Source organism: Silene latifolia, chromosome X (genome assembly GCF_048544455.1).
Source record: "Silene latifolia isolate original U9 population chromosome X, ASM4854445v1, whole genome shotgun sequence".
Taxonomy (NCBI): domain Eukaryota; kingdom Viridiplantae; phylum Streptophyta; class Magnoliopsida; order Caryophyllales; family Caryophyllaceae; genus Silene; species Silene latifolia.
Window position 1 is genome coordinate 344,970,019 of NC_133537.1, and position 25,160 is coordinate 344,995,178.

At 39.2% G+C, this 25,160-nt stretch overlaps 3 protein-coding genes across 4 annotated transcripts; all 3 read left to right on the plus strand.

Moving 5' to 3' along the window:
* Positions 1 to 11,546: 11,546 nt before the first annotated feature.
* LOC141619779 (inactive beta-amylase 4, chloroplastic-like) lies at positions 11,547 to 17,489 on the plus strand. Of its 2 annotated transcripts, none has more exons than XR_012531805.1 (10): positions 11,547 to 11,875; positions 12,191 to 12,319; positions 12,390 to 12,639; positions 13,026 to 13,246; positions 13,324 to 13,401; positions 13,474 to 13,633; positions 14,329 to 14,582; positions 15,024 to 15,085; positions 16,641 to 16,709; positions 16,936 to 17,489. XR_012531805.1 is itself a non-coding variant. In XM_074436796.1 (10 exons), the coding sequence occupies exons 1-10, from the start codon at positions 11,715 to 11,717 to the stop codon at positions 17,086 to 17,088; spliced, it is 1,545 nt and encodes a 514-aa protein (XP_074292897.1). In that variant the 5' UTR covers positions 11,547 to 11,714; the 3' UTR covers positions 17,089 to 17,489. The 2 variants fall into 2 exon arrangements, 1 of the variants encoding a protein (XP_074292897.1); XM_074436796.1 differs by having other exon boundaries at positions 15,016 to 15,085.
* Positions 17,490 to 17,777: 288 nt separating this feature from the next.
* LOC141619776 (putative L-type lectin-domain containing receptor kinase S.7) lies at positions 17,778 to 20,424 on the plus strand. Its single transcript, XM_074436792.1, has one exon. The coding sequence runs from the start codon at positions 18,184 to 18,186 to the stop codon at positions 20,248 to 20,250; it is 2,067 nt and encodes a 688-aa protein (XP_074292893.1). The 5' UTR covers positions 17,778 to 18,183; the 3' UTR covers positions 20,251 to 20,424.
* A 303-nt stretch (positions 20,425 to 20,727) lies between these two features.
* Positions 20,728 to 25,066, plus strand: LOC141619777 (protein ABC transporter 1, mitochondrial-like). The gene is made up of 8 exons (XM_074436793.1): positions 20,728 to 21,253; positions 21,337 to 21,553; positions 21,647 to 21,799; positions 21,884 to 22,042; positions 22,348 to 22,507; positions 23,916 to 24,025; positions 24,240 to 24,356; positions 24,554 to 25,066. Exons 1-8 carry the CDS (start codon positions 20,829 to 20,831, stop codon positions 24,941 to 24,943), a joined length of 1,731 nt encoding a protein of 576 aa, XP_074292894.1. The 5' UTR covers positions 20,728 to 20,828; the 3' UTR covers positions 24,944 to 25,066.
* Positions 25,067 to 25,160: the final 94 nt, after the last annotated feature.

Here is a 25,160-nt window from a genome sequence, read left to right on the forward strand (position 1 = left end):
AAAGACAATAAAAAACGAGCATAAAACAAACGAAATAAAAGGGAGAAGAGGAGGATTTGATGCACCCTCAACCTACATGTATCGTTGACACCGTCTTGGGTCGTAATCGATGGTAGATTTTATCTCGAGAGGCCGTCGTCGACGAAGAATAAAGCAAACACGCGTTTTGGAAACTTTCGGGACAGCGATTTTCAAACAAAGTGATATCTCCTCGTTTCACGACGAAAATTCGATTTAAAAGATGTTTTGGAAACTAGAAAGAGAGGAGAACAAGGATCTTAAAGCAACCCCTGCTCGTTTTGGGTTATTGGGCACGAAAAACGAGCACAAACAGAACTGGACAGACAAGAATAAACCGCGAAAACAGAGTGTTATTTCACTCTGTTTTTCGAGGGATTTCGTGTACTCTCAAGGGCAATTTGGCTCGTAATTCTTTGTCTAATGTGTAGATGGATGTTATGTGGTTAATTAGGAACAAGAAACTCGAGTTTTTATGAAGGTTTGATGGAGGAACGAAAGGGTTTTCGAAGGAGACACACAAACAGTTCAGTTTGTGTGTCGGTTTTGTTTAGGGTTTTTGAAGGATGTTTAGGGTTTGTTTCTGAGGTTTAAAGCTTGTGGGTGATGGTAGGATGTATGTAGAATTTCGAGGCATGAATGTATGGTGAAGGGTGGGTATTTATAAGGAGTTAAAGTAGGGTAAAAGGGGGGGAGAGGCAGTCGGGCCTGTTGAGCATAGCTGCTGTCCAGCAGCTTTTGGGGGGTTTTCTAGGGTTCGTATGGGGGGTTTTCTTGGTGGTTAAGGTAAGGTAATATGGGTAGGATATTAGGGTATGGGTTAGGGTTAATGGGCACGGGTTTTGGTGGTATTTGGAGCGGGTTTTGGGCTCGGGATTTGAGCTGCAAAACAGGGGGGGCTGTTTGTTGCGGGCTGTTTGTGGGGGTGATTTGGGGCATGATTTGGGCCGTGGTTAAGGGGGTTCGAACAGGGGTGGATGGGTAGAGGCTTAGGTTGGTTAGTGTACTCGATATTCGTGCCAACTCGTAAAGAAAACGGGCTCAAAAACCGAGCTAAAATCGAGCTCAAAAACGTGTGGTTGAAACGAGTTCTTTTCGATTTTTAAATCGATTTTTCAAATCAATTAACACATTAAAATAAATGATTTTTCAAACCAAATATACTCATAAAATGATTTTTCAAATCAAATATTTATTTTATTTTCAACAAAATAAACTTGGGAAAATAAATTCAAAATAAAATAAAATAAATTGAATTCACCTAAAAAAAGCTATAATTTAAATATCATTTAAATTAATAAAATACTTCATCGACGACGCCCATTCTACATCGTAAAACGAGCTCCAAATAATGACAATGACAACTAAAGAATACATGTGTCCTATCATCATCGGGTGTTTGTCGGGTTCTCTATAAATTCCAATATCGACGGATACGGGTATCTCAGAGCCCCACTTTGACCGAGGCTTGGACAAGGCGAAAGTCAAAGTATACCCCAGGTCCCTTTCGACCCGAGGATTCTTCGGGTCGTTTATAGTCCATTAGACTTGCGTATATAAGCTCTTGACCATAAGAAGAGATCATACCCGAAACTTCGTTGGGGATTGACTCTTGCTTCTGTTGTGTCGAAATATCATCGTTGGTCATCGACCCATAAATTGCATAAATGGTGGGTTGAGCCTTATCCTTAGGCGCCTACGTATCCGTTTCTGACGGAATCAAACCGCGTCGTAGTTAAGAATCGCCGACATATGCCCAAAGTTTATCATCTGCTGGCATTTGTCCAAAATTCATCATCTGCTGACATTTGCCCAAAATTTATCATCTGCTGGCACTTGTCTGAACGGGACGGGACTTTCCAAGGAGGTTGCCGCCGCTTTCCTCATTTGCTTTCAGCTACGGAATTCTTCCATTTCATACTCTTGTATTGAATTGAATTCTGAGTGGATGTCATCCTTTACATCTTGATAATGGTCTCTGAAGCCAACGGCTTCAGAGCCCCCAGTTTGCAATGGCTCTAAAGTCGAAGACTTTTAGAGCCCCCAGTTGAAGCATATCCTGCTACATTGGAACACAAAAACGTACTAGCAATAATCATCACATAAGCACATTTGGATCATCGATCCTAAAATTAGATCATTTGAAAGATTGGGTCATCGACCCGAAAATTGAATTTGAAAATTTTGAATGATTGGGCCATCGACCCGAAAATTGAATTTGAAAATTTTGTGTGATTGGGCCATCGACCCGAAAATTGAATTTGAAAATTTTGTGTGATTGGGCCATCGACCCGAAGTTTGAATTTGAAATATTGAATGATTGGGCCATCGACCCGAAAATTGAATTTGAAAATTTTGTGTGATTGGGCCATCGACCCGAAGTTTGAATTTGAAATATTGAATGATTAGGCCATCGACCCGAGGTTTGAATTTGAAATTTTGGATAATTGGGCCATCGACCCGAAAAGATTCTACTACTTGGATCATCTATCCACAATTCGCAAAAAGTTTTTGGAATTTTGAAATTTTGAAATTTTTTGAAATCGAACCTTGATGGGTGAGCATGAAATGCAACTCAGACATTATGTATGACCCGTAAATAACGTGGGCGTAGCCCGCTACCGTAAAACAAAAAAGGAAAATAAAACCGCAAGTGTGCACGAGTTTTAATTCAATTATTGACTTGTTGGGGGTAGAAATGTAAATTGGCCATTCTGGCGCCAAAAGATGGCAAATGAGAATCACAAGGTCGTCGAACTTGGGACGGAGGTATCGTATGGCATGGGCGTGCTCCCGAGGGCACATGGGAATCAAGATCACTTGGCATTGACAAGGTGGATTAAACTCAGAGAGCAACAACGTTGGCTTCGCCCGACACTAAACACAGACTGATTTTATGAAAGCACTTAGACATCACACATCACTCTTGTTGGGAACATCCTGTCACTCTTCTCCTCGCCTCCTTTCTTTTCAGCGAGTATTCATCATTTCTTGCCACCGCCTTCTTTCTTTTCAGCGGGCTTTTACTATTTTTCTTCCACGCCTTCTTTCTTTTCAGCGGGTTTTTCATATTTTCTGTTCCCAACAAAAACCCACATCTATCTGACTGAGCATCTTTGCCTAAACCGTTAGATAAAGCTCATTCCGAGACTTGACACTACTCATCTGAACCTATATCCTTATACTATCCTACATCGAGTGCTAAGACCGACTCAAACAAAGGTGGCTTCATTTGGACTTGGTTAAGACCCGTAAGAAACCGACAAGATGACAACTTGGTTGATGAGTGGATTGAATCCCTTATTCCGAAGGACTGCCTACGTATTCGTGTGGAGCGAAATCAAATCCGACGTAGTTCGATCAAGGTGCATAAACTTGGCATATTGATTGTGTGTACACACTCGAAGGTTTCACCTAAGGTATCATGTCATATCCCATTCTAGCCTGTAAAGTACCGTTAAATCCCGTGTCTAGGGTTGGTACAAAAGGTTGTGGTTCTTTGGGATGTGGAGCTTGGTAACGAAAGGCTTGAATAGTGGACCGTCATTCTGAAGGTTCATTTTCTGGTGCTAAGGCCAATGGGTTATGGCTTACATCGTGGTTGGAAAAGGTGTCTCGGGTTTGATGAAACCCGAGTGCAAATGGGTTGGAAAACAAATGTGGGTTCAAATCTCCATATTTGGTCCCTAAAGGCTGGGTGTAACAACACAAGCGGAATAATTCTCAAAATTCCCGACTATCTCTTTGTAACTGTCTCAGGAAGGACTTAGAGGGTAAAGAGGTTACTACTTACGCTTTTGGGCTTCGCCCATTGAACCTCAACTATGGGTACTTGACTTGAATTCTGGCTTCCGTAACTTCGACATTCAACCAAAAAAACATTCCGCAATAACTTCAACATCTTTTTTTCTTTTTTCATTTTCTTTCATCTTTTTTTTTTCTTTTTTCTTTTTTTTTCATTTTTTTTTTCATTTTTCCAATTTTTGAAAATGATCTTCTATTCATTCTCTTAGTCACAAATGGATACACCTTGAAAACATGGCTTCGCCAACTAATTTGGGTAGGAACTAACAATTCCTTGTTAGAACGGGTTGATATCTTCTCTCTTCGAGATAGGATGATTTTGTTGGGGAAAAGGCTTGCCTTCCATCATCGATAGGGGAAACAAGGAGCTAGTCCGGGTTTGTCATAGAATCATCTAAAAGCTTGTCACAAACATTGGTTCTGATGGAGGTTTTCTACCGCCAGACATGGAATAGGTAAAGGAATCAAACACAGGATCCTAGTGTACCTTACATTTTGAAACGGGACATATTTCTACCCCAGGGATGCCTTTGAATGTGTTGTGCATTTTATCATGTTTCGGAATGATTGAGGATTGAAAAGAAGACAAATTGGGAAACTGCAACCTTTTATTGGAATGGCAAAAGTTTAACAGACTCGAAGGAACGATTCCTAGGACACATCCTAGGTCATCGCGGAACAAACGACTCAACTTCAGGAAAGGAAAGTCCTAGACTCGACTCAACTAAAATAAGAAAATAGATCCCGACTCATAATTTTCAAATCTGGTCTTGAGCTTTCTCTTGTTCAGCTGTCAGCTTAGATGCTCGGCTCTTGTCTTTGATCCCTTTGATGGTCGGCCTCCATCCTGAGGCAGTCCTCTGAGGATCTACGCTAGTGATGGAAGTTGGTGAATCGAATTGTCTTTTATTAACTTCGTTAATGAGAGGAGTACATTCTAGAGCAAGACTCCCGACTTGAATTTCATTCTTCGGGTTTAGCAAGAATTCAAAGCGATCCACAAATATTTTCCCGATAAACACCCCTTTCAAGTGACATGGGTGGATAAGATGGGAATAATCGACATTGTCTTTGACAGAAACAAAGTTAGCGTGATCGGCAAATGGATTGGTGATGTTATTGGGTTTAACAGCTGGGATTGGGAGCGTTCCGTTCTCAATCATGTCTTGGATTTCGTGCTTCAATCGATAGCACCTTTCAGTATCATGGCCTTTCCCTTGGTGAAAGGCACAGTAGGCATTTGGTTTATACCATTTACCTTGTTGATCAGCGGGAGGGTCCGGAGTTGGACCAATAGGCTTCAGCTTTCCCTGGGCTATGAGCCTTTGGAGAGCGTATGTATAAGTGCATCCGATATCGGTGAATGCCCTAGGTGTTTGGCGCTGCGACTTCTTCGATTGCCCTTCTAAGAGATTGATGGCTTCATCAATATGGGACGTTGCTGGGGCCTTGGCCTTAGACGATGAGGCCCCTTGGTATCCTTTCGGCTTTTCAGCCTCTGACCTTATGACATCATCTTCTACCTTTATCCCGATTCTTATCAATTCTTTGAAAGAGCCAAAATTCTGGTATTTCAGAGCATTGCGGTAAATAGGTCGTAGATTCTTTACGAACTTATCTACCATTTCAACTTCATCAGGCTTCTTGGCTAACTTCACGCTTTGGCGCGCCATCTTGCAAGGAATTCGAGTAAAGCCTTCTTTTTCTTTCTGTGTCATCACCTCCAATGTTCTTATGTTGGTTTGAATCTCGACATTATCAGCATAGTGCTTGCAGAACTCCACCGTAATATCTTCGAAAGTGGGGAAGTTCTTAAGGTCAAGATTGTAGAACCACGCCTTCGGGTGTTCATCCAGAGATTGGGCAAAAATTTGGAGAGCATGTCGGCGGGTACTCCCTTGAGTGCTAAGTACCCTTTATAGGCCTTAACATGGTGGACTGGATCTTCGGTGCCCTTGAACTTTGGGATGTCAGTGAGTACCATGTTCGTGGGCAACTTATCCTGAACTGGGGCATAGGCCCTAGCATTCTCATAGTGAATGTTCTTCCCCTGGGAGAGTTTCAAACGGTCTTCGATGAACTTGAACCGTTTCTCCAGATCAGTCAGAGGTGGGGTAGATGGAGCGGAGTCTTCACCCAGCTTGGATTCGATTGCATTCATTCGGGTCATCATGAGGTTCACGGCCTCAGTAAGCTTGTTAACAGCATCTTCCATTGCTTGACGTCGGGTTTTTGGCGGCCTTTCTACAAGAAAACCCCGTACTGAGTCAATATTTAAAGTAAGAGCCCCTGCACACTTAAGGACACGACCCCAACTTGACTCAAACAAAGACTCGACTTGAGATTGACTAAACAAGGGTTCGACTCACGGTTTGATTTAGACATCGGTTCATTTTAGACTCGACAAAACGACATGACTCAAACTGTCATAACTCGATTCTAAATTGGACTTGGTGTGACTAAACCCGTGATTGGGCTAACATAGCCCCTAGGTTCAGGTGAAACGTCCTAAAGGGCCTAGCTTGGACGTTTCTGTGGACTATCCTAGACCAAATGGTCGACCAACATGACTCAAAGCCCAAGAGGTGAGCTTGGGTGACCCAACAGGGTCATGTTCTAGACTCTTAGAACGAAACACACCCGGCCTAACACGGCCATGACCCGGACACGACTCGATGCATTTCATGCTTGGTTGAGGTTCGAGAGGCATTTTGGATTGGTTTTGAAAAAAACGAAAGATTGATTCGAAAATGAGATTTGAAATGGGCGGCATCCACTATAAAAGCTCATTTTGGGCCGAAATTTCTAGTCCTATTTGGGCAGCATTCCGCGTTTTTAAAACCATGCTAGTTTGAAAGTAAGTTGTTCAAAAGTTTGGTTTTGAAAAGGACATGGGAATTTTCGAAAAAGACTCGGGGAAACAAATTGCACATTGTCATTCTCATGTTATAAGGATGTATGCTCCTAGACATCTCTAAGTCTCGGCAAGTCTTCTATAAGAAGGTCTATGCCCTCCATCCTTTTGCGGTCTTATAGAGCAAGGTGTCTTAAGGTAAAGTACCTAGAAGATCGTCCCCACCATCAAGAACCACGCGAGGCGAAGTGGAAGCGAACAATGTGCAGCTTCCTAGCATAGTGGGACGTCGCCCCCCACGCATCACGAAGAAACGCTGGGACGGCCCGGGCAAGTCCTTAAGGGTTTATGCATGAATCGTAGCACTATGAGTAATGTTTTACTCTCCAACACTTTCTTTTCAAGTTTCACCTCGGAGGAAAAGACCCTAGAAACACAGTGTAACTAGTCCTCTTTTCCCAGAGTCGCCAAAGCGTGGACAAGGCCCTCGGAAGCTGCGTCCGCGGGATCCACACCCGCATAATCGACTCGAGGTTCTTTCGAATCGAATTAAGACATATTAGAGTCGCCACCAAGTTTTTTGGGAACTTGGAACCGTTCAAGTCAACTTTACACCTTTCATCGAAAAGCATAAAGCCAATCGACTACGAGTGATTAAAGATAAAGACTTGTACCCTATATCACTCGATTTGAATGACTCTCGTAATCCAATGGTATTTTGACGGATCCACAAACCATAGATCTTGAGTAAGGGGTGAGGGTACGTGTTAGGAAGCCCATAAGGACACCTAACCCCGCCCGTCAATAACGGCCTCTACTAAGTCAAGTGTCGGATTTCAAACAAGGTCATAGCTACTACGATGTATGATATGCAAACGTTGTTTTAACCCTATCATGTGACAACAATTTCTATGTCGTTTTAGATGCAACTAAACTAACTTTGTCAAAGTTGTAATTTAGCATGTGGGTTGATTGATCTAACAACATGTAAAGCAAACAAACAAGGCTTAGGGGGAATGGGGGAGCCGTTGGGATCTACCTATTACAAACCAGGCATTTCATTTAAGCACAACAACAAATTAAAGATACAACTCGATCTAAATACAAATGCTACATACAAAACAATACATGACGACACACACGGCCGTTTGGCCTAGAAAACCGTGCACATGAGGGGTGGCCCACGGCTCACATGACCCACGGCCTTGGGTCACTCCTCGTAATGCGTGCTCGCGCTTAATCTCATCGAATTAGACATAGGGCTACGCACCAAAGCATGCATTAGCATAAACCGGGCCATGTTGCTTTAGACAACATGCGGTTTACTACGCTTCTACAAACATTGGGGAACAACCGTCTAACCAAACAAGACTAAGGTTTTTAGAAATCATTTGACTCGATAAGAGAAAACAAACTTGAAAGATTACAACTCGATAGACAAACTATAAATTACAGGCTACAAAACAAACAAAGAACGAATGATAAACAAGGAACGGAAAACGAAACGAGGAAGACAAGACACACGGCCAACTCACGGCTAAGACAAGGTCAACCTAGTTCCTAAGTTAGATTCATTGGTTAGATCGAATGATTGCGAAAAGGGATAGGAAACAAGTTAGAAAACGAGTTAAAAACGGTGTTGATTGATTGTCGCATGAGGGTGCATTCTACACGGCCTAAAGGGTCTAATTAGGTCAAATTCGCTAATTAATTTAACTCATCGAGTGTCAATAAGAAGGTGCTAATCACGCACTCTTATACTAGCGAGAAATTAGGTGAAAGAGGGAGATGCATTCAATTATTTACAGAATCGTCGACTAATTTTATAACTTACGTCGAAACCACCTATCGTGTCTAATTAGGTTATTAAATTAAATTAATGTTATCTAAATATGTCATAGGTTAACAATCAGAGATTAAACTAACATACAACGGGTCCTAGGGTATGTCGATTTGGCCGAAACAAAAGGGGGTCGAAAGCGAAGAACGAAGTTAGACAATTGTTTTATTTATGCCCTACCTTGAACACGAGGATATGTAAATGAGACGGGGATGTACGACCGACAGAAGTAGCGGTTTCTTTTCCCATCTCAAGTCAACGCGGGTGTTCATGGTGGTACTTTAACTCATACTCGGACTAACTAGTTTCATAGTTAATTTAAAACAATCGATAAACAAACGAAAAAACAAACAAAAAAAGACAATAAAAAACGAGCATAAAACAAACGAAATAAAAGGGAGAAAAGGAGGATTTGATGCACCCTCAACCTACATGTATCGTTGACACCGTCTTGGGTCGTAATCGATGGTAGATTTTATCTCGAGAGGCCGTCGTCGACGAAGAATAAAGCAAACACGCGTTTTGGAAACTTTCTGGACAGCGATTTTCAAACAGTGATATCTCCCTCGTTTCACGACGAAAATTCGATTTAAAAGATGTTTTGGAAACTAGAAAGAGAGGAGAACAAGGATCTTAAAGCAACCCCTGCTCGTTTTGGGTTATTGGGCACGAAAAACGAGCACAAACAGAACTGGACAGACAAGAATAAACCGCGAAAACAGAGTGTTATTTCACTCTGTTTTTCGAGGGATTTCGTGTACTCTCAAGGGCAATTTGGCTCGTAATTCTTTGTCTAATGTGTAGATGGATGTTATGTGGTTAATTAGGAACAAGAAACTCGAGTTTTTATGAAGGTTTGATGGAGGAACGAAAGGGTTTTCGAAGGAGACACACAAACAGTTCAGTTTGTGTGTCGGTTTTGTTTAGGGTTTTTGAAGGATGTTTAGGGTTTGTTTCTGAGGTTTAAAGCTTGTGGGTGATGGTAGGATGTATGTAGAATTTCGAGGCATGAATGTATGGTGAAGGGTGGGTATTTATAAGGAGTTAAAGTAGGGTAAAAGGGGGGAGAGGCGGTCGGGCACTGTTGAGCATATTTGCTGTCCAGCAGCTTTTGGGGGTTTTCTAGGGTTCGTATGGGGGGTTTTCTTGGTGGTTAAGGTAAGGTAATATGGGTAGGATATTAGGGTATGGGTTAGGGTTAATGGGCACGGGTTTTGGTGGTATTTGGAGCGGGTTTTGGGCTCGGGATTTGAGCGCAAAAAAAAAATGTTTTGTTGCGGGCTGTTTGTGGGGGTGATTTGGGGCATGATTTGGGCCGTGGTTAAGGGGGTTCGAACAGGGGTGGATGGGTAGAGGCTTAGGTTGGTTAGTGTACTCGATATTCGTGCCAACTCGTAAAGAAAACGGGCTCAAAAACCGAGCTAAAATCGAGCTCAAAAACGTGTGGTTGAAACGAGTTCTTTTCGATTTTTAAATCGATTTTTCAAATCAATTAACACATTAAAATAAATGATTTTTCAAACCAAATATACTCATAAAATGATTTTTCAAATCAAATATTTATTTTATTTTCAACAAAATAAACTTGGGAAAATAAATTCAAAATAAAATAAAATAAATTGAATTCACCTAAAAAAAGCTATAATTTAAATATCATTTAAATTAATAAAATACTTCATCGACGACGCCCATTCTACATCGTAAAACGAGCTCCAAATAATGACAATGACAACTAAAGAATACATGTGTCCTATCATCATCGGGTGTTTGTCGGGTTCTCTATAAATTCCAATATCGACGGATACGGGTATCTACAGGTATCTACACAATCAGAAGTGTAGCATAAGAAGCTACCACGTTGCTAAAGAGCAAAAATCACCCCAATTCTAAATCTAACAAAAGATTATCAGCTCTAGTGTATACACATTACGATGAATCACAAGTTTAAAACATCAACTCAAGATGGGCACTTCGGAAAAATCAATATAGATCCACAAAACAACTAAACATTACCAGAAAACAAGGATCAACAATGGAATGAATAATGATGAATTGAAGTCGAAAAGAATCATTAAAACACAATAACATATATATAGCGAATAGAAAGATAAACGTACTAGAATGGTCAGCATTCCAAGCGTGGCAAGTGATGCGTTGAGCAAACTTATTAGTTGTATTAGTTATCACTTCGACTCATATAGTTTTCTTATCCATAAGAATTTGTGCAAACTTATTAGTTGTTTTAGTTATCACTAAGTTGAGACTTTATAAGTGATGTATTGAGCAAACTTATTAGTTGTTTTAGTTATCACTTCGACCCATTTGTTTAAAAAAATCTCTTATAAAGTCTCATCTTAGTTGGTCGTTTGCTTTCTCCATATTAAGGCTCTGTTTGGTACTTGTGATTAGTATTAGCGAAGTTAGATTGGTCAAACAAATAAAAAATGACAGATTGGATTAATAGGTTTAACCAGTATATTTCAATTAGCGGATTTAGTATAAGTGTTTGGTAATTAGCGGATTTTAGTTAATAGATTGTTGTATCTATGTGAAAATGGTTGACGAATTCATATTTGACAATCTACTAATGTGAATATGGTGGGTGGAACAACATATTGGATAACAGCTTCAATCTACTCTTTCAATATGTCATTTACTAAACACTCAAAATAGTAGATTGATGAGTCAAACATGCTAGAAGCCTTGAATATGCTGAAAATTTACCAATCGACCGTTTACCAAACACCCCCCAAGTTTACTTGCAATCAGACTCCTTTGCTTTTTTAGATCACAGTTTTTTGTTTCAGACGGACATTTTTCGTCTTATTTTTCAGACGGGCATATGTAACCATTTTATAGTTAAATGTAACCATAATTGTATAGGCAGTGTTACAGTTTATGGTAATTGATTTTTCAATAATGGTCACAATTACTGTAAAATAGTTACAAAATACCATCTTATTATTTTAGACCAAAAAGCCCGTCTGTTTTTAGATTTATGAATGAGTTGGAAATCTTGATGTCGTGTTTGACTCTAATCTCGACCAAAAAAAAAAAAAAAAAAAAAAAGTAAAAAAGATGTGGAGTGAAAATGCAAATTGATATAGTACTCCGTATAAGAGTAGACCAAACAAAAGTAGTTTTAATTTTGGCTTGATTTTCATCCCTTTGAATTCGTCGTTCCTCTCCAGGGAAATAATGGCCGGAGCTGGATGGTGCATGCTCTGTAAATACGGCGGCCGGAAAAGCTTGTATGCTTTCTCCGATTTGCTGACTGACATCAGAAACGTTTCGACCCCTCGGAAAAGGGTTTCCAGATGGAGATCTCTCATGGGCAGAAGAAACACTCGTGTTTTTAGGTACGGAGTAATTATTTTAATTTTAATTTTAATTATATTTATTCTTGGATTAGTAGTTACTTTATTTTAATCATTTCAATTGATGAGCTGCATCTGCATGAATGATGGAATTAATTAGTTAGAGAGTTAAACACTTTACTTATGTAATTAATTAATTGTAGTTATTCTTTGTGAAAAACAAGTTAAACAAATATGATTGGGATTTATGAATTAGTTAATTTGTTAGAGCGTTTGTGCAATTATAGAAGATATATATATATATATATATATATATGCCAAGTAATTTCCTGGTTTCCGATCACCTTCCTGTTGCAGTATGGACGCCCGCGAAAAATCACAACATTTGATCTTTAAATCATCAAAGCAGAAGAAGGTTCCAGTCTTCGTTATGATGCCCCTTGATTCCTTTGGCGTCGATACTCTTGGGACACCAAGGATTAAAAGGTCCAATTCCCATTGCATTTTAACTCATATTACCAATGCATTTCCGTATCTGAATTATTTTCCGTTACAGACTTAAGGCCTTGACTGTATCTCTTAAAGCACTCAAGTTGGCTGGCGTCCATGGAATTGCTGTTGAGGTTTGGTGGGGAATTGTGGAGCGTACTTCTCCCCTTGCATATAACTGGTCATTGTATCAAGACCTCTTTAAATTGATATCTGAAACAGGTCTCAAGTTGCACGTTGCGTTATGTTTCCACTCCAATCTTCCCGTATCACCACACCAAAAACCTTTTGTCAGCCTCCCACTGTGGATACAAAAGGTTGGTACTCCACTCCTCCATTTCCTCCTCGTCCCACCCTACACAACCACCAATATCATACTCCTTGTTTAAAGCTCTATTACTCCTCTCCCCCCTCCAAGGCGACCCTCTTTCTTATTTTACCTCTTTCTGGTTACGTTTATTTGTGCCAGTTCATGTTAGTGGACTTGAACAATTCTGGCACTGAGTTATGGTGTTTTTTTTTTTTTTTACTTTGGACTGTCGTTACCTTTTTCTGTTGGGTTTGCGAATCATTATTTCACCCTTTTCACTCATTTCTTTTTCTTTGTCAAAGATCACAACAACTCAGAGTTGTGCTGTCATCAAATCTTTCCAGTATATTGAATGAGATGAAGTCCATATCTAATATCTTTGATCTTCTGCAGATTGGTGTTAGCAATCCGGATATATATTACCAAGACCAATATGGGGCTTCTTGTGATGATTATCTTACACTTGGAGTAGATGAAATTCCGTTATTCTGCGGCCGTACTGCCCTCCAGTGCTATGAAGACTTCATCTTCAGTTTTCTAGATGAGTTTGATACGTTAGTTGGTTATGCAATTGAAGAAATAAGTGTTGGCCTTGGTCCCGCTGGTGAACTTAGGTAATCTTTTGTACTCGTCGTTTCTATAAGTATCAGTGCATCTTGATTGGCTTAGCTAACGTGATATTTACATGCAGATATCCTGCTCATCGATATGCAGATGGTAGATGGAGATTTCCTGGAATTGGTGAATTCCAATGCTATGATAAATACATGTAAGGAATACTTTCGACTGTGAAAAGTCTATTTGTTTACGGTAAAGAAGTTTCTAAATAAAACTTTTTCAGGATGGACGATCTAAGGATGGCCGCTTGCCAAGAGGGTAACTCACACTGGGGAGAAAAAGGCCCTCAGGATGCTGGCTGTTACAACAGTTCTCCATCTGGAACTCCTTTCTTTGAAGGTGGTGAAAAAAGTTTCCTTTCTGATTACGGAGATTTCTTCCTTGTATGTGTACTTCTCCTCGACAATCATTTTGCTTTCATATATCTATATATTTTTTTTTATCCTATTCTATATTTCTATGTTTGTATGTAGCCTTATAGGTATGGAGTAGCTGGATAGGATTTTAAGAAAGATCAGTTGATTTGTTCTTTTAAGCTAATATTATACTCCATATAATTTATCTGAGATGGCTAGGATTGAGCTTTGAAGTAATATAGAGTAGAGCTTTGTGATTGGGGTTTTCGTTTCTTAAAATAAAAATCAAGATATCTTGTAAAATAAATTGAAGTTAAAATATATTGAAACATGAGTAGTAGTAATCGAGTAATTTATACGAGTATAAAGCCTTAAACTATAACCGTATTACCAAAGTCATTGTCGGTCACTCGGTAATAGGAATAAATATAATAGTTGGGCCTCAACCAAAACCTTAAGGTGATGGTTGAGGCCCAACTATTAGACTTATTCCTATTACGCCCCCTCACTCGAGTGCCCATTGGGCTCACACTAGCTCTGATACCAAGATAGATGACCCATCTCAACCATAGGTGATGGTCGAGGCCCAACTATTATATTTATTCCTATTACTCCGGATCTGTAATTACCAATCAGGAACTCGAGAATTTAGCTTCTGAATTCTGATTGCATTAAATGTGCATAAACTGCTATGCAGAATGATGGTGGTAACGTTTTTATAGGAATGGTATAGTGGGAAGTTGATCCTCCATGCAGATGCTATTCTCGGAAAAGCAGCAGATTTGTTGAAGAAGTATCAACGTGATGATCAAACATCTGTGCTGCTTGTGGCAAAGATTGGTGAAGTATATTGGTGGTACAAGACAGTATCACATGCTGCTGAACTTACAGCTGGCTATTACAACACTGCTCAGAGAGATGGATATGATCCCTTGGCTTTAATGCTTTTTCGTCATGGGGTAGCTCTACAGGCGTCGTAAGTCTCTTAAACCTTTTTTTAATTCGCAGTGGCCTACATAACTTATCTCCTCTCTTTTTCTGCATAGATAAGATGGATTTATAAATAGCACAGTAACTTTTCCATTACACATTTTCCCAGTGCCTCGGGACTCCGTGATCATAAGGTGGGTAAGGGGGTTCGGATGTGTTAAAGAGTGGAAATTTTGGTAGATAATTGTACCGTCTATCGGCCTACCCAATAGTCCGTTTGGTTCCTTCAATGTACTTTTGAAGTTCGCCAGATCTATCACTTGAATTTTAATAAAACCTTAGTAATATGCTTATAATCTTAGTGTGACTACCTATTGGCTCGCGCGCTTATTGTTTTACTGTTGCCTTTGAATACTTTGAATATACCAGTTCTGATTCTCATGCTTACGAGTGCTTAAAGATTTCAAATTTGCCGTTAGGTGCTTAGAAATGAAGGACAGTGAAACACCACCAGCATATTGTTGCAGTCCAGAAGGATTGCTCCAACAGGTCTGAAGGATATACTGTTTTATTAATTCATCTTTTGACAACTGTTTTATCTGCTTCTGGATTGCTATTTTCCCAGCTTAAGCCTGTAGTGTGTTCATTCTGCTCAATCTCTATGCGTCTTAACAGGAAACGGGAGTCACTCTGTTTTCCTGATTTATCTACCTTCTACATTTTCTCTGCATCCCATCTAAATTCTTGGGGGGTGGGGGTGGGGGTGGGGGTGGTGGTTACGACTTACGCCTGCCCCCCATGGTTGGTACTTGCTCAATTGAAAAAAGAGCAGAATTACCAATGTAAAATGAGCTGCAGCTTCTTGAGGTTTCAAGATATTGGCTTCATTCAATTGCACGTTATTTATGTCAACTTGCGGAGCAACATTATTTGAAGACCACAACATCTCACTAAATATGCAAGTGATAATGTGATATGCTCACTTTATCAACATGTTTTTGCTTCAGTTCTAATATATTGTGGGGGTATATAATTGAGTAGAAATCTGTATGGTAGCTGAAATTCATTGTTTGAACATATTTGACAAATTTCTAACCTGTGAAGTGAAAAGCTATGACATTTATGAAATACGGAGTATAATAAATGTCCTCGTTGGTGAGGTCTTGGGAATGTCAATAATTTACATTTTTTTAAAGAAGGTTAAGAAGAATGAGCAGTTTTGAAGGGTGAATTATAAGATGCGTGAATTATAAAATAAAGGATGCTGGAGGTGAAGAAACATGCAGACTGTTAATCACCTCATGCTTATGCGTAGAATACAGCCCTTTTTGTCCTTGCATCTTCTCACAAAGGCTCATTTCCTGGTTAAGTCATTTATTCATGTTTTAGCAATACATATCTTGAGTTTCTCCTCTCTTTTCTCTTGGCATGATCTTTTTCGCCTTTATTGTGCCATCTAGGTACCATTATTTTATTTTATTTTCCTTTTTTTTCCCTTTCCGATGGTGCTCATCTAGCAATGCGCCACTCTTGAAGGTTTGAATATTGAAACTTCTCTGTGTACTTCTAATTCATTATTCGTTGGCCTTAGAGATTGGAATAAGTAAAATGGTTTTATTAAAAGTCTATGCGCTTTTGTGTATTGTGAACTAGCAGCCGGTCAGTGCAGTTACCAACAGAATTTTCAAAATGGGTCATCTAGAAACAATCTCTTCCTGTTTTCAGCACGTTGTAGTTGTGTACCATGACCACCCTTATCCTGCCATAAGCTGGAGACTTTGAGGCACCATTGTTAACCATTTCTCTCTTTTTAGCTTCATGAAGTTTGTGGAAAGTTTTCGAAGTGTCCAACTGTACACTCTCGATATTCTGTGAGTTATGGTTAATCGTTGCTAGCAAGGCTGCTTTCATTTTGATATTTTATGTGGTTTTTACTGTGGTAACTTTATCGATGTATACGTTAGTTTATTTGTTGCTCTTCATGTTCATAATAGAACAAGTTTTTATGCACCTCTTCACCATCGTACACGAGCAGCTCAACCTTCTATTCCCCGAGTTACATGACCCGTAATGGCCAATATTTACTTTTATCATTTGGATGCAGCTTCACACCGTGTCAAAGAGAAGGACTATAGTTTTAACTGGGAGAAATTCCAATGAACGTTTTGACCAGGTGAATATCCTTGTTTCTGAATGAGCTCTTGATTATATTTGGATGTGATTATCACCTCAAGATAATACTTTCACAGGAGAGTTGGTTCTGTTTGATGATTTTTTCCTGCGTGGAGTCTTTGAGAGTGAAAACATTGTTTTGTGACTTGATGCTGTGTTGTAATTTTTTTTTTTTTTTTTTTTTTTTTTTTTTTTTTTTTTTTTTTTTTTCTTTTTCTTTTCTTTAGGCTGGATTGCAGCAAATACAAGCCAATTGTTATAGGCCAGAGGCAGATGCTGTGAGATCATTCACCTACTTCAGATTAAGTGGCAACATTTTCAAGGCTGAAAATTGGAGCAACTTTGTTCCTTTTGTGAGAAACATGAATGTTGACCGGTGATGCGTCTACACCTTTGTTAAAAGAATTGAAAGGAGTTACTTGACTGCCCTGTAGTTTTTAAAAGGCAGGGTGTTCTGAAAGCTGTTCTAACACTGAGTATTACGGCTTATGTTTTCTTCATTCTTTTTCAATGTACATAGCTCCTATAGTCGTCATTAGAGTAGCAGCAGCAGGTTGTAATTTATTGTGTTAGTAGCAGCAGGTTGTAACTTCTTGTATTAGTAGCGACCATCATTTGCATGCTTAGGTTGTACTTTGTTTCAGCCGAGTAGACCAACCTTTTTGTCCAGAATGAAGCATTTATTGAAGTGTAAAAAAACATCAAGCATCGTGTTACAACCCTAAGGTCATTGTTATTTACTCTTAAAAATGTATAACATCAATATCATGGTTTTCTTTCAGGTATTGTATTGCAGATGTTTAATTCTCTCATTCTGTTCGACTAAGCCTGAGTGACAAGTTTGTTATCTGTCTTGTGATGTGTCGTTCTCGCATTTTGCTTGAAGAAGCTGGTGTAACATGTGAATACGTGCATTTTGCTTGAAGAAGCTGGTGTAACATGTGAATACGTGATAAGAGGGTGTTTCGGGACCTGTGGCATCTCAGTATGATATTGTCCCTCTATAGCAGAATCAATAATCTTGGGACTTTATAACCATTTTTCGCGTTGCACTTGCCGCTATATGGATCAAGAAGATCTGATCACGATTAATGGAAATAAACAATCGCCATTTAGATATTTTTGAAATATAGTGATGGTGTTGGAATCTTGAATATTTGTGAATTTGAGGCAAAATCATATGGACCCACCTTCTGTAATACATCCGGGTACAATTAATCAATTAAGTAGTCCTGGATAGTGCTATTATATTAACAAACAAATAAAGTCTAGAATAACCGTTATATGGACTGTCCCACCCATTTCTTTATACTTGTTTCCCATTAAAACCCAACTGACGCGCCCATTTTCCATCCGTTTAAACTCCATTTTCTTTCTTTTTCTTTCTTTCTATATCATCAAATTTCTTCAACAAAACTTGATCATCATCCATCATACTTGAACAAATTCATTCATATCCATTATCCAATAAGAATATGAATTCATCATCATCATCATCATCAATAATAATAATAATAATAATCTTTCTTGTTTCAATCTTAACTACTACTTCAGCCAGTAACATAAAATTCCATTACACATCAATGAACCCAAGAAACTTCACATTGTTGGGAGATTCATATCTCAAGAATGGTGTTGCTGGTCTAACAAGAGAAGTCACTGTTCCTACAACCAGTTCTGGTTCAATCATATACAATACTCCTATTCTCTTCTTTGATTCTGACTCTAATATTACTTCTTCTTTCTCAACTAATTTCTCCTTTATCATCTCCAATTTGAATCCTAATGCTTCTCGTGGAGACGGCTTCTCCTTCTTTCTCTCTTCTAACAATCACATCCTTGGCAGCCCTGGTGGGTACTTAGGCCTTGTCAATTCCTCTGACTTGACTCAGAATCGCTTTCTTGCACTCGAGTTTGATACCAAGCTCGACGCCCACTTCCAGGATCCCAATGATAACCATGTTGGCTTCGATGTAAACAGCTTGATCTCCATTCGGACTGTCACTTTAGGCGGCTTGAAAGGAATTGACTTGAGAAATGGGTCTTTGACATATGTTTGGATTGATTACAAGAATGAGGATAAGATTTTAAAGGTGTTTATGAATTACTCTACTCCCAAGCCTAATAAACCTGTTTTAGACCTCCAACTTGATCTTTCTGAATATCTCAAAGAGTTTATGTATGTGGGGTTTTCAGGTTCTACCGAGGGGAGTACTGAGCTTCATCTCATTCACAGTTTCGGTTTCGAAACACATGGGTTTATGCCTCTGAGACCTCATTTCAGGACTCATAATGTGTCTGATACTTCTGTAATTGGGGTGACTCCACCCGTCTTGAAATCGAGGTCCAAGAATCATTGGAAGAGGATTGGTTTCGGTCTTGGGGTTGCTGGCTTGGGATTATTTTGCATTCTTGTCATTGTCTTTGGTTACACTTCTGTCAATAATAAGAGGAAGGAGATGAAGAAACAGAAGAGTTTCAAGGCAGAAATGGTGACTGGCCCTAGGCAGTTTTCCTACAGAGAGCTTAAAATAGCAACCAAGGATTTTCATCATAGTAGAATTCTTGGACATGGTGCCTTTGGGACTGTTTACAAGGCAGTTTTCACCGCTTCCGGAAATGTTGCTGCTGTCAAAAGATCAAAACATACGCATGATGGTAAAACTGAATTTCTAGCCGAGCTATCGATTATTGCTTGTTTAAGGCACAAAAATTTGGTTCAGCTCCAAGGTTGGTGTGCTGAAAAGGGTGAATTGTTGCTAGTTTATGACTTTATGCCAAATGGTAGCCTTGATAATGTGCTATATTCGGAGACCCAAATAGACGAAAACCCACTACCATGGGCTCAAAGATACAACATTACAGTAGGGTTGGCCTCAGTCCTGACATATTTACACCAGGAGTGTGAACAAGTGGTGATACATAGAGATATCAAAAGCAGCAATGTGATGCTTGATGCTAATTACAACCCAAAACTGGGGGATTTCGGGCTGGCTAGGCTAATGGAGCATGACAAAAGTCCGGTTTCAACTCTGACAGCGGGGACAATGGGGTACCTGGCACCAGAGTATTTACAATATGGGAAGGCGACTGAGAAGACAGATGTGTTCAGCTACGGAGTGGTGGTCCTTGAGGTGGCTTGCGGAAGGCGGCCGATTGAAAGGGAAACAGAAGAGGAAAAGAGGGTGAACTTGGTGGACTGGGCATGGGGGTTGCATTCTCAAGGGAAGGTGTTAGATTGTGGTGATGATAAGCTAAAGGGGGAGTTTAATGAGAATGAAATGAAGAAGCTTGTGTTAGTTGGGCTAAGTTGTGTGAATCCTGACAGTACAAAGAGGCCTAACATGAGAAGGGTACTTCAGATACTGAAGAATGAGGCGAGCCCTGTTGTTGTGCCATTATTGAAGCCAACTATGATCTTCTCAAATAGCCTTCCTCTTAGCATAGAGGACATTGTTTCTGATGATGAAGATACTCCAGGTTCTGATGATCTGTTTCAGATTACAGTTGACCCAAGTCATAACTTGAAACAAATGTGTTAAGGTTCTATAATATGTGTGTGTGTGTGTGTGTCATTAGATACATACCATTCCTGCAGTGTTTTTGTGATTAGATACATACCATTGTAGAAGATGTTGATATTAAGTATTAAGAAAAAGTGAATTGCTGCTGTAGCATGTTTTTTGTAAGAAAAGAATTGACGACTTATAAACAAACCTCAATGGAAATCCTTTAGGATGTCGATATGCTTATTAGATAGTTGTCGTCTTGTCACTTTTATTCCAAGTGAATTTTTAGTACTAAAAGCCTCGACAAGATAGACAGACGACAATTATGTTCTAATGAGACATACATTTTTAGTAATTAATTAATTTGGGGTTGTATGGTATTTGAAGGGTAGACGTTAGAAAAAGCATTGGTTTAATAGTTCCGGGTTTTACAAAAGGGTTGATTGAATTAATTAATTAAATTGGGGTGGGAATAGGAAGTAAAATGTAGGTAGGCGACGTAGATAGGGTGTTGTCCAAGCAGCAATTCAAGGTCCCTCTCGTCTCCCATAAACACATACAGTACATACCTAAATACCTAAAACTCTAAAAGGAAGGAATCAAATGAATGAATGAGAAGAATGATGAAGGACATTAGGAAGGTGGTGAATGGCGTATCCTTAATCGTTAAAGAATTAGGAAACCAACCTTCTTCTTCTGCTTCTTCTGACTTTCTCCATTCTATCGTTAAGAATAGCGCCTCCTTTTTGGGACTTACCAGAGGTCATGTCCACCATTTTCAACCACCCAATTCTTACAATAATAACAATAATGACAATGTTCCGTCGTCCGATTCCCCAATTGTTTACTTCAATGTCCAAGATCCTCCGTCATCCGAAGATCCTCCATCTACATCTCCGTCTCCGTCCATAGAAGATTCCCCAATTGTTTCCCCTCCTCCTCCTCCTCCTCCTGAAATGGCTGCTGCGGTTCCATTGAAGAGACGCAAGCCTAGGGAGAGAAGGGTTCCTTCCAATCGCTTCTCCAGAGCTTTTGGGTTAGATTTTCTATTTCTATTTCCTTCTTTTTATTCAAATAATTCAAATATGCAACCTTTATCAATTCCGATTGTATGTGTAGGTTTGCTAGTTTAGGAGCAGGTCTTGCTTGGGGTGCTGCCCAGGAATCTACCAAGAGGCTTATGTTTGGCACTAACAACTCTACCTCCTCCTCCTCCGCCTTTCTCTCCGACAATAATGCTGAACGTTTAGCACTTGCTCTTTGTCGGATGCGTGGGGCCGCTTTGAAAATCGGACAGATGTTAAGTATACAGGACGAATCTCTCGTACCTGCTCCGGTACTATAATCATCTAACTAACTCATCTTCCTTCCTTCCTTCCTTATCATTTTATTGCTATATTCTTATCCTTGATTGATTCATTTGTTGTAGCTTCTGGCAGCTTTAGAGATTGTTCGTCAAGGTGCTGATGTCATGCCAAGGACCCAAATTAATAAAGTTCTTGATGCTGAGTTAGGTCCTAACTGGTCTGCTAACCTCACCTCTTTTAATTATCAACCAATCGCAGCTGCTAGTATAGGCCAGGTAGCCCCCCCCCCCCCACATACCCATCTTCCTGAAATTAACTACTTTCAACTGCCTTTTCATTTATTAAAACCCAACCTTTAGGTGCATGAAGCTGTCATACGAGATGGTATGCATGTAGCAGTCAAGATCCAGTACCCAGGAGTAGCAGATAGTATTGAGAGTGATATTGATAATTTGAAGATGTTGGACGATACACTCGGCCTCGTTCCTAAGGGTCTTTATCTTGATCGAGTTGTCGAGGTACATTACACATTTACTCACCCTTCTTTCAATATTCAACATTTTATCACAAGTCAGAACCGAATATATTAGTGAATGCAATATCAAGTATAATATCATCATCTGTTCTCTGCTTTTGCATTTACACTCGCTACATTATTCACAAATTCACAGACAAAATATTAGAATGCTGTTTTGTAATGCAAAATTGACTTGTTTACTCTCTGCTCCGACTTATCACATTCCAACAGAGCTGGCAAATGTTGTAGAGCATAGGGTTGAAGTAGCTGTTAACTTATAACTCATTGAATTCTTAAATTTCTTAGGTTGCTAAAGAGGAGTTATCGCGTGAGTGTGACTATGAGCTTGAAGCAAGGAACCAAACACTGTTTAGGAAGCTATTCTCAGACAAAAGTGGCTTTTACGTGCCTTTGGTTGTGGAAGAGTTATCCAGTAAAAGAGTTCTGACAACAGAGCTGGTTCCTGGTATTGCTTTTCTCTTGAAGCATAATATTTGAATTTAAACAAAGCATTGGAAAGTGATCTTAGTTTAAACAACCACGCCTTAGGCACACTTACACAATGACGTGAACAACTATGCTTGTTCCATCTCTTTTAATTCTAGTTTTTTAATTTGCTCTTCCCTTTACACCATTATCTAAATCCTAAAAACAGTAATGTTGCTCACTATATTTTTTTTAAAACCTTTTTTCTATTTCAAAAAAAGAGTGTGCCTCAGTGTGCATGAGGCGCAAATTTCGCTTTACGCCCTAGACCTTGTCACCTGGGACCCTTGTTGCCCTGATGCGCCTTTTAAGAGTAAGAAAGTGCTATTGACAACGTACCTTGATATCGTTACCCAAAATCCTTTCCCCCCTTTAACTGATAACAATACTAATTCATTGTTTTAGTTTGCTCTCTCAATCCTTAAATAGTAATCTCCTTTTATTATCCCCTTTCCCTTCAAAATTTATCCTAACATTATTGTCCCGTTTCTAAAATTAGTAAGGAAAAAAGATGAGCATCCAACATTACCCCTAGATAATGAACTACCACCATTTCCACCTCAACAATATTGTCTAAACTCTCTTTACTTCAAGAGGTACTGTAGGTAGTTCATCACATTCCCTTAAATCCTCCCGGAATAGAAAGGGGGGTAACAAAAGGGGGATGGTGGGAGTAGATCGGATGTCAAGTTAGTGTTCAATCAAAGTCTACAAATCCGAAAAGTAAGGATATATGGGGTCGTTTTGCATAATATATGTTGTCAGGTTCCTGATAATGTTTATGTATGACGGATCAAATTATGTGCTCTCTTCTTGTTTCTCCCTCTCTTGCAATCCAGTCTCTCCCTTCCCCTGATATATCTATGGATCATGCAACCAATCGAAAGAAAGACTTTCAGTCTCTTCCTTGAAAACGTCATAAATTGACGATACTCTTTTGTCAACCATACGAAGAAAGAGTTGAAACTGTGTCATGTGTCTGTTTCAAGAAAATGCTAGGTAAAGAGTTTTTTTATATTCTAAAGTTGACGATACATTTTGTGGGATAAATACTGTTTTCTTGACAGTTTTTTGTTGCTAGGATTATTTGTGTGCTTGTTTCTTTTTTGTATTAAAAATTACAATTTCATCCCAAAAAACAGCTTTGCATGTACGTATATTGTTGGCAGCTTTAGACATGCACTCAGGCGAACAACATATTTGTTTTTTTCTTTTTGATGTTTCCAAGATTAGAGAATACAAGTTTGTGTGTGCTATATTAAGCCAGAAGCTTGATCCTTTCTGTGGTACACATGTATCTCATGAAATGTGATGCTTATCACCATCGTATTATATCTTAATATTGTGTTTAAGGGTCTTATCTAATTTCATCTAACCTTTTTTTACAGGAATCCCCGTTGATAAAGTTGCTTCGCTGGATCAAGAGACTCGTAATTATGTTGGGAAGAAGTTGCTGGAGCTTACTTTGATGGAACTGTTTGTCTTCCGCTTCATGCAGGCATGTTTTCGTCATTTTATTTATTTTTTATCTGTCACTCTCGAAGGTTCAAGTGCTGTTTTTATGCATTGCTCTAATGTTGAGATGGGCAAATGGATCTACTGATAAAGCAAGTTTTTTGGTGGAGAAAATACACTCACTTTTCTTCCTCCTGAACCTTCTTGTAAACAATCTCCTCTCTGAAATTATTTGTTCATTTTGCTCTTCATTGCAGACTGATCCTAATTGGAGTAATTACTTGTTTGATGAACCAACAAGAATGATTAATCTCATTGACTTTGGAGCTGCACGGGATTTTCCCAAAACCTTCGTTGATGACTACCTGAGAATGGTAAATTTTATCTGTTTGTAGTTCTTGTCCCCCTAACTACAACCAAAAAGAGAGAATTGACTTCAAAAGTCAAAACGAAACTCTCATAGATATTTTGAATGGTGTCTTTTATATATATAATGTGAAAATCCATGGATTTTGGAAATTGAAACTCCTTTAACTTCGAAGGCTTGTAGTTAACATGTTAATACTGTTAGGTCGTTGCCTGCGCCAATTGTGACAGAGATGCGGTCATCGAGATGTCCCATAGACTTGGCTTCATATCGGGAATGGAGTCGGACATAATGTTGGATGCCCACGTTCAAGCTGGCTTTGTAGTGGGGTTGCCTTTCTCAAAACCTGGTGGGTATGACTTTCGATCCACAAATATTACACAGAGCCTCTCTAATTTAGGGGCCACAATGCTTAAACATCGTTTGACTCCTCCACCTGCTGAGGCTTACAGTCTTCACCGTAAACTTTCGGGTGCATTTTTGGCTTGTATAAAGCTTGGTGCTGTTGTGCCTTGTCGAGAATTGTTGTTTGAAGTATTTGAGCGTTACAATTTTGGAGAGGAGAATAATCAAATGTCAAAGAGCACAGTGTAGGAGGAATTGTGTTAAATTTACGTTGCTAGATAGGATTTTCTCATTCTCACAATTGGATGCGAGAATTTTGTATTTTTTTTCTTTTTTCATATAGTTTTGATAATCATTGTATCCTATTTAAAATAGTTCAAAGGTTTTTTGTCCCAAAAAACTCCATCCTAAAGAATAAATGTCGACATCGTTTTTTCTTTATGCAACGTAAATCGTGCGTACTTGG